Genomic DNA, 9,362 nt, shown 5'->3' on the forward strand with positions numbered 1-9,362 from the left:
ACACCTCAGTGTCCCAGGTCAGTCGAGAATCAAAACGGCAGCTCCCCTCTCCAGTTGCTGTTGTTCACCACCAGACCATCTTCAGCTAAAGAACAATGGAGAGAGGAAGCTGATGCTGACCTTCATCACTACTCTTCATTGTCATGTGTAACTTCTGAGATTTATTGATGATGAATAAAACCATATACGATTCTCATCACACAGCGCGTTATCATGTGACTCCACTGACAGCTTTGAGATCAGTCATAGAGTCCAGGCGATCTGAGTTTACCTGATGATCAGGTGCGTTCACAGAGAGATGACAGGACAAAACCAGAGAAAAAAAAAAAAAAAAAAAACAGAAAATGGACTGTCTCATATTAATGACTCTTTATTATGTAAAACTGACAAATCCTATTTTAAATAGTCAAGAAAATAATATTAGCTTTAAACTCATGTAACTTAATTTTGTGAAAATATTATAAGAATTGTATATAAATTGATTTAAAAATAATGCATTCCAGTTTGTTGCAAATATTATTAAAACAATTCATCTTAATCAACATTTATTTACTATTAGTCATACTACAATGCCATCATATTGATACAAGAAATGCTTTCATGCTACTGAATCTGAACATTAACCTAGAGAGAGTAAAGCTGTGGCCTTCTTTTTAGCTGAGAGAAACACAGCATGACTCTGGGTGGAGGATCCCTTTAAATCAGACTCAAGAGAGGAAGGAAAAGCTGGTTAATATTAAACAATCATTAATTGACACTTTAACATTTTTCAGTGAAGAAACAAACTGCACTTAAAAGACTAAATGGAAAGTATTTTAAAAAAAAATTGTCCTTTTTAGAATATTAGACTCATGGAAAATACGTCACATCATAAGAAAATGTTATTTTGGACATTTTTACAAATAAACTTCCATCCTGTGATCTTCATTTTTAGTATTACAGACTGGACACAGTTTTGGTAAAAGGTCTCAGTGTGTTCAGTGTGGCCTGGTTTCACTGGTTGTACTGGTTTTATTTCTGGTTGAGCCAGCTGAAGGAGAAGACGTGTTTGGGTCCGTCTTTGTCCTCCGACTCATTCTGCTGGTCAGACAGACCCTGCAACAGGAGAAGATCAATAATCTCATCCTCTCTGAAGCTACAGCACAGGGCCTGCACAGAGATGTGACACCTGAAATGTAGTGCAAGGTCATACCTGAGGGATGGGGCTTGTAATGGGGAGGGGCATAGGGGGAGGGGCCTGTGTGGGTGATGTGGGTGCAAGACTTGTCGGTTGCGATGTTATGATGGGCTGAGCCTCTGATGGTCTCTGAGGGGGTGGGGCTGAGAGCAGAACACCTTGTGGCTGAACAGGTGACTGAGGAGGCTGCTGATTGGCTGACAGTACTGCAGCTGCTGCAGGTACAGTTTGCTGTGACTCAACTTGACTTCCTGCTGTCGTCCCTTTGACCTCCACTTCATCTTCATCTTCATCATCATCATCCTCATCAGCTGAGAAGAAACGCAGGATTAGTGAAAAGGCAGCGATATGCTAACAGTGTCAATGTGGGGGTAGATGCTACATGCTAACATATTAGCATGCAGTTTGCTTAAAGACAGTAACTCCATGTTAACTTGTCTCTGTTTGGACAGTAATCTGAAGGCTTCCTGTGCTGTTACGTTTGATGAAGTCGACTTTGTTCAGTGCCCCCCTCTGATGTTCAAAGTTAGCTGTGAAGTGATCCATGTTCTCGTAGCCATGTTGGAGTTTGTCCAGGTGCGACGTGTTGGTACCCTCTATGATCCTGATCAATAAACAGCAGACTTTATTAACACATCAGGTTAGATGTCAGAACTTTGTTCACACTGCTGACAGATTATTGTGTTGTTAAATACTCACTTCTGTAGTAGAGGTTTCGCTGTCTGTGAGAGACAAATCAAAGTTATTGATCACATAGTATACATTATTTTCCTATTTATTCTGTTTTTACATGAGAACATGAACATTAATGCTAGTGCATTAGCAAAGAAACATGCTGGGGTTCAGTTCAGACTGTAGAAAACACTAGATGTTAGTGCTGTGCTGAAATGTTTCAATGAAAGAAACCAAGCAACAAACAACATTTCACATATGAAAAGTTATTTTACTGCTCAAATAAATAATAATGCTTTCTTTTAAAAAACATACAGTGCTGTTTGCTAAATAATATGTGATTTCAAATGTAAAGATGAAAAAACCTTCAGCACAAATGTGATTAAAAGCAGAAATGCAGACATTCATTTGAAATAGCTCACAATGAACAAGAATGATTGTAGTGAATGACAGTGGTGTTATGCTAATGCATCATTGTCCACTATTAGTGGCTCCACGGTCACGTGCTAACATTTTAGCATACACTGCATTCAGTCAAAGTAGCTCAAGGATAACTGTATAGCTGCAGCACAAATAATCTCTGAAACCATGGTGACATATGAGCCAATGACATCAACAGCTGTCAGCCAATCAGAGGATAGTTCTATTTATGTGGCCTTTATTAAAAATGAAAATTTGATTAAAAACTAAAATTTGGCAGTTTGGCTTAGTCAGCCCTTGGTGTGTTCAGGTTCACCTGCAGGAACACTGCCATCTCAGGCTCGTCCATGGTCTGGATGGCAGTCTCCAGGACCTTGGCAGTGTTGTCCAAGTGTTCACTGTACTTCCTCCTCAAACTTCTGATGTAGTCCAGTTTCTCCTCCTGCTCAGAGTTAACCCTCAGAGTCATCTCACCTTTCTTCTCCTCCAGTAGGGCAAACAGGTGATCAAAGGTCTCGCACACCTTTGACTTCTGTCTGCGACCGTTCGCCTGAAAAAAGTCATAAAACCTCAGGTAAACCGGGTGTGCAGCAGGTGTTATGTTACAGGATAGGTTTGGAATTTGTCAGTTTGGTCTTAAAACAATGTTGACATGCCCATATGTCTGCAAGAAGGAGTCTCAGTTGCTGTAACTTCTCCACACAGACCCTGAAGCTTACAATCACCGTGCTGTAAGAAATGAGGGACAACAGCCCTCGTTCTGTGTAAAAATGCACTCCAACATTTGCCTGAGGCTCAAATGAAGATTCAGCTGTCCTGCTAAGCTAATTCAAGTCGGTGTCTTTCAAAGTTGACAAATCTATTTTTTTTGTTCCCTGGAAAATAGTTCTTTGCTGAGCAGGTGCCAAAGGACACATTGTGGACACCTTGAGAATCAGCGGAAGAGTAAGAGAAGTTACAACGACCAAGACATATACTCATCTACACAGGGGCACATCAGTATTGTATTAATGTAAGACCAGCTTGAAAAATCCTGAGCCTCTCCTTCAAACCTAAGGTAAAGCAGGAGTGCAGCAGCTGGATGAACTCACATCGACAGCTCTGCAGGTTTCCTCCAGCTGAATGATAATGGCCTGAATCCTCTCATTGTTCCCAACCAGCATCGAGATGCAGTCAGTCAACTCGGCCTAAACACACACACACACTTTGAATGCTATTTCTGAATTTACCAGTTACAATAAACAACAGAGGACTTGTGTTGTTGTTGTTGTTCATGTGTCATGTTTGTGTCAAATCTGCCGACCTTCTGCTGGTGGAAGACGTTATTGAGCGGAGCGACCTCGCAATCCTTGTGCTTTCCAAACACCTTACACAGAGAACAGGTGGGAACGCTGCAGGTGCTGCAGTAGATGTTGATCTTCTCATCCTCATGCTCCTCACACATTGGCTGCTCCAGCTTCAGCTCTGGGGACGGTTTGCTGCTGCCAGACAGACAGGTGGAGGGAGAGACAAGTGGACAGACAGGACAGATGGACAGACAGACCAACATGTACAAAGTTAAATACATAAAACATTATAAAATGAATAACCCCGTGAAAAGTACAATAAAATGTGAAATGAAAGTGATTTAAACTCTACTGAGTTTTCTTGGAATTTACTTCTTTACACCTTTTATGTTTCAAATGATTCTTTGCTGTTGGTTTGTCATCTCAGCATTTTGAAAGAGCAGAAACAGTGATTCCTATCCTGGGCATGTTTTTCTCAGCTCGTCCTGCCACTGAGAACTAAAATAACTCTGCTGAAGTCGCTCTGACCTCTGGTTAAAAATAGTCTGAGCGTCACAACCCGCAGCTGTAAGCAGAGCAGGAAGAGTAAAAACACCGGTCACCTGGATCCTGTACCATGAAGCCAGATCTGTGGCTTATCCAGCTAACTTCGGGCTCAGCTCAGGTTTTCCTGTACCATGAGGCTGGATCACAGTTGATCAGACTAGATCACCATGGCAACTGATGCTGCACGACTAAGCAGATTAACTTCAGGGGATCGGATCAAATTATCATTTGATTATTTGATTCTAGACCAAATTCCTGACTGTGTCGATGTTTTTACAGGCTTCCATCGCTGCAGCTCAGAATAAGTTGAGGACACTCTGGTCTTGTATCAAAAAAATTATCCACTCACTGTTAAATATTCCCCATGGTTATAAACGAACATACTAGTAAGAGCTCAGAGACCTTTTAAAAGATTTTTATTCTGACGTTTGTGAGTAAAAGTGAAGTTTTACTTTAATCTTTCACTTGAGTCTACAATGTGACTTTTGGTAAATGTGGGCCGGCTCTCAGAAACCAAACTGCTGCTACACCAGTAACAGCACAGGGCTGGTTGTGCAGCCAGCCACAGCTGGAAGGAGGACCCACAGTAAGAGTGAAGCAGTTTGTCACTGGTGGAGCTGAGTCTCAGTTTAATGGTTGGATTAAATAACCTTCTTAACTAGCTTAACTAGCATTTTGTTAAACTTTCAACCACATCTCATGGTCTTCTAAGATGACATGATCCATCCATCTATTACCTATACTGCTTATCCTTAATAAGGTCGTGGGGAGCTGGAGCCAATCCCAGCTGACACTGGGTGAGAGGTGGGGTCACACCCTCACTAGTCTGCCACAGGGCTGACAGGTAGACAACAACCATACTCACTCCTATGGGTGATTTAGAGTCACCTAAGTGTAACTGGGGTATAATAATTACACAAAATGTAACCGGGCATGTCTTTGGACTGTGGGAGGAAGCCGGAGCACCCACACAGAGAGAACATGCAGACTCCACAAAGAAAGGCCCTGAGTTGGTCGGGACTCGAACCCGGAACCTTCTTGCTATGAGTGCTAACCACTGCACCGCTATGCCATCCGAGATGACACAGTGAAATATTTTAGTAAAAGTACTTCTCCCAAGTCATGAAGAAGTTCCTTGTCAAGATGGTTCTTTTGTCCAGAGCAGAAAAGAAAACAGCCAACTGTCCAGTTACAGCAGGAGGATGGGACTTAATGATTATGACACACAATGATGTCATCTGTGATAAAACATCATCATATTGTAACATTATTGGTTTGCCAAACGTTTCTCACTGACTCACAACACAACACATTAAATACAAACAGTAAACAGGAAATATGTGTAACATTGTTGTATTTACTTGTTTACTCTTCGAGCAGGGATAATAAATCATCCATATACAACTTTACAGCTTTTGTTATTGGCAGTAAGTTAGTATTGTGCAAGTGGAACAAACCTGAAGAAGTCTTCTTTATTCATGTGTTTATATTTTACTTTGATGTTTGTTTGTTGGTTTGGTCTGTGTGTACATAGTGTGTTTCTTGTGCACAGTTTGTGGATGTAGTAAAAGTGTGACATGTTGTTGTTGTTGTTGGTGTGAACATGAGATACATCACAGCTGGACGCCAGTTCTGGGTCTTGTGAAATCCAGACTGTGAGTCAGAGGAAACCATTTCATCACTGACCTGAGTCTAAACACATGCAAAACTGGATGGAACTTCATTTAAAGTTCAGAGAAAATGTCACATGATCACCCGTCCCACAAAGGTGTAAGGATATTTCTATGCTGCAGCACTTTTAAGACTATTTCAATACTGCTTGAAGGACGTGATTTTAAAATTTTAGGTCCCAACAGTTATAGAAGCATAACTGTGTGTGTCTACAGGTGTGTACTGGTATGTGTGTTACCTGGTGTTCCCCTGTTTGTACATGTCAATGATGTTCTCCACCAGCAAGTTCCTCTGCAGCCCGTAAACTCCATGCCGGTCCAGGACCACTTCATGTCGACAGGACGGGCAGCGGAAACGACCACCGGATGTCACCGTGGAGCCACTCCTCGTTGACAGGTAGGGATTGGATGCCTGCAGGGGGCAGGGCATCACACAGACAGACAGGTTTACAACAACGCACACTGAAAATGGCTGATGAAGCAAACAATGGTGATCTTTTTTTAAAAAAAAGAAAGAAAGAAAAAAAATGCTTTTATTTGACCAAATTCACAAAATGGAACAACTCAGATTTCTCTGGAGTTCATTCTTCTATCTTTTAATGACATTTTCTTTATTATTGTTGTTATCTTGTTTTTGATGTTATTCATCATTTCTTCATTTATCTTGTAATTGTGGCCTCATGAATCAGAGTCACAAGCAGTAAGAGTCCGAGTCCAAGTCTGAGTCGGAATCAGAATCAGAATTTTTTATTGTCATTGCACCAAGAAAAAGTACAAGATTTGCTGTGCAAACCTAAAACACACACATGCACACTTTTATCCACATTACAATAAATAATATCCTATATACAAGCTTGTTGTAAACTAAACTCATTTTAAATTAACTTAAACACAGTGACCAATATTAAATAATGTTAATTTGTTGTTACTGTAAGAGGTTATGTCAGTTTAAAATGTGTCAGAATATAAATGGTGGAAATCATAAGGTACTCTCTAAGGTGAAATGCAAAAATGATATAAATTTTGTTCATTTTTACATTGAGCCTGGCAAATTTTACTATTTTAGTGTATTGTTTGGTTTTTACTGTCTTGTATTATTTATCCACATGAACTCATTGGCTGAATGTCACATACTCAGTGGGATCTAAATAATTATGTAACGGTTATATTACTCTTATTAGTTATATATGCTCATAGGTCCCTGGGTGTTCACCTCAGCAATAAACTGGACCGGTCAAACAAGACTGAGGCACTTTACAAGACAGGCCAGAGCAGGTTCTACCTGCTGAAGAGGCTCAACCTGCTGAGGAGACTCTATCTGAAGATGAGACTCTACCTGCTGAGGAGGCTCAGGTCCTTCGGAGTGGGGGACACTCCCGGGGACCTTCTCTGACACAGTGGTGGCAGCAGCCATCTTCTATGGAGTGGTCTGCTGCTGCTGCCACCTTTCTACATTCTCCGCTGTGTGCCTGGTTTCTATCCCTTTGCCAGGGTAACATGGCTGCTGTCTTGTGAACAAAAACATTTAATTGTAGACTTTAAAGGAAACTGTTACTTTGTGTTTCACTGAACAGAGCAAACAGGGAAAAGAAAACTCTCTGAAGGTGTCACTCAAATCACCTGCTGATCAACACTCATCATGCTGTCATGGTGAGGTGGTACAAACTGAGACTGTCCTTGTTGGCAATGGTAGAAAACACTGTTCTTTTGTGCAGTTGTGGAGTACGTGTACTTTAGAGTACTTTCCTAAAGTTCCTGAGATCCTTCAGGGGCTGTAGATTCAATGAGTTACCTGCAGGCCACAACTGTATCTTCATGTTTTGAGCCAGCTGCTGTGTGCAGTGCCCCCATGGATGTACAGACAACTGTCCCTGGATAACTGTGGCACTGAAAGAAACCTAGAAAGGGGAGTTTTCTCAGGCAGGTTCTGCAGCCTCTGCTTCTCTGGTCTCTAAGTGGGTTTATGGAGCTTTGCTCTGGAGGGACTTTGGAGATGATGAGCTACTCAGGAGGAGTGTGTGCGTGCGTGTATGTGTGGTTGTTCGTCTATGTGTTAGCCCTGCGATGGATTGGCGACCTGTCCAGGGTGTACCCCGCCTTCGCCCGATTGCCGGCCGGGATTGGCTTCGGCCCCACCCGTGACCCCGTTCAGGGTCTAAGCGGTAGAGCTACTCAGGAAGCAGACGACACACTGAGTATAAAAAAAATGTGCGTCTTCTATCCTCTCTGTGAAGAATTCAAATGACATGTGGCTCTTCTAAAGGCCGGTGGAGTTCAGGACCATTGGAGGAAACACAAATCAATACAAAGCAGAAAACTTCAAAATCCTCTTTATATACTAGAAACCAGTTTTAGTTAACAGTATATTCGGTAATCAGCCTGTCTGGTCCTGTTTACTCTGAGGCCTTTTTTTCCTGTCTGTAGCTTTATGATACAGGTAACGGACACGACACATACCCATGGTGCTACAGTACAAGTACCTTGGTTCCTATAACTTGTACAATTAATGACCATAATGATCTGTACAGAGGTTTCTGTGTAGTGCCTGGCCTTTTCTTCATGTTACCACCTTTGTAAACAAAGAAAGAAACAGCTCTTTGCTCAGATGTCAGAGTGTCCTTGAACACACCAACAAGGAGAAACTGTAAAACTGATCCCGCTTGTGTTTTAACAGCTTCAGCTCATGATAAAATCATCACTCTGACCAGAACATCTATGTGACTGCACCTTCTTTAACGGAACCAAATAAACCTCAACCATCTGCTTAAAATCCCGGAAATGTTTCCTTCAGAACAATTAGAAATGGCAAAAGTCTCAGCTCAGATCCAAAGTAAAATGTTGCTTCACTGTGTCTCTTTAAGACCTGAACGTGTCCCTCACCTGAAAGATGTCGCTGGCACACTTGCGGCACAGGTTGTGCTGGCAGGGCAGGATGACCACCGGTTTGGTGAACATCTCCAGACAGATTGGACAGATGAGCTGCTTCTCCAGACTCTCCATGATGCAAAGTGAGGCCGAGGAGCTGGGGGAGACACCCGTCACCTGGACAGGGGGTGGGGGATGTCCCGGAGATGAAATAAAAGAGAGTGAAGCAGAAGCAGCAGCAGGAGGAATGTGGTGTGTCGTGGTGGTGGAGGTCTGTGGGCTGCAGTGTGAGCAGCTCTGAGTCTGTTTTTAGACGGACAGACGTCAGCTGTTGTTGTGTCGACATGTCCTTATATGTCAAAGGTCAGGGGGAGGCATGACAGAGCAGGATGGGTGGGGGGTAAGCAGGACAGTTTATTAAAGGGACAGTCCACTGCTTCAGAGGAGCTTGAGGAGGCTGTAGCGCCTCCTGCTGGCCAGTCAAACACCATGGAAATGATGCTTCTAACAGAGTCCCAGGCTGACGCTGATCTCTGAGGCAACGAAGATGAAGGTACCTGTTCACTCAGGTAAACAGGTGCACTGAATTGAAGTTATAACATGAAACACCTGGCACCGTGTTTGTTACAGCACAAGCTGCAGGGCAAACATGGCTGAGAACCTGGAGAAGGATTTGAAAGCACAGGACACACACGGGAATGTGACGCCAGCCAGGTGTGGGCAAGT

At 42.5% G+C, this 9,362-nt stretch overlaps 1 protein-coding gene across 1 annotated transcript; it reads right to left on the reverse strand.

Moving 5' to 3' along the window:
* Positions 1-776: 776 nt before the first annotated feature.
* LOC109974833 (E3 ubiquitin-protein ligase TRIM63-like) lies at positions 777-8,958 on the reverse strand. The gene is made up of 9 exons (XM_020625242.1): positions 8,652-8,958; positions 6,011-6,183; positions 3,573-3,750; positions 3,361-3,456; positions 2,586-2,819; positions 1,877-1,899; positions 1,657-1,781; positions 1,193-1,488; positions 777-1,095 (listed from the first exon to the last, which is right to left on the reverse strand). The coding sequence occupies exons 1-9, from the start codon at positions 8,769-8,771 to the stop codon at positions 1,012-1,014; spliced, it is 1,329 nt and encodes a 442-aa protein (XP_020480898.1). The 5' UTR covers positions 8,772-8,958; the 3' UTR covers positions 777-1,011.
* Between the last annotated feature and the right edge of the window lie 404 nt (positions 8,959-9,362).

This window comes from Monopterus albus, unplaced genomic scaffold (genome assembly GCF_001952655.1).
Source record: "Monopterus albus unplaced genomic scaffold, M_albus_1.0 scaffold350.1, whole genome shotgun sequence".
In the NCBI taxonomy this organism is placed as follows: Eukaryota; Metazoa; Chordata; class Actinopteri; order Synbranchiformes; family Synbranchidae; genus Monopterus; species Monopterus albus.

Bases quoted from the DNA above. Each gene is read 5' to 3' on its own strand.
- LOC109974833 (XM_020625242.1), bottom strand. From the start codon at position 8,771: ATGGAGAGTCTGGAGAAGCAGCTCATCTGTCCAATCTGTCTGGAGATG. The intron at 3,457-3,572 runs GTCGGCAGATTT...GTGTGTGTTTAG, and splicing joins ACGTCTTCCACCAGCAGAAG to GCCGAGTTGACTGACTGCAT. The intron at 1,096-1,192 runs GTATGACCTTGC...CTCCTGTTGCAG, and splicing joins TTACAAGCCCCATCCCTCAG to GGTCTGTCTGACCAGCAGAA.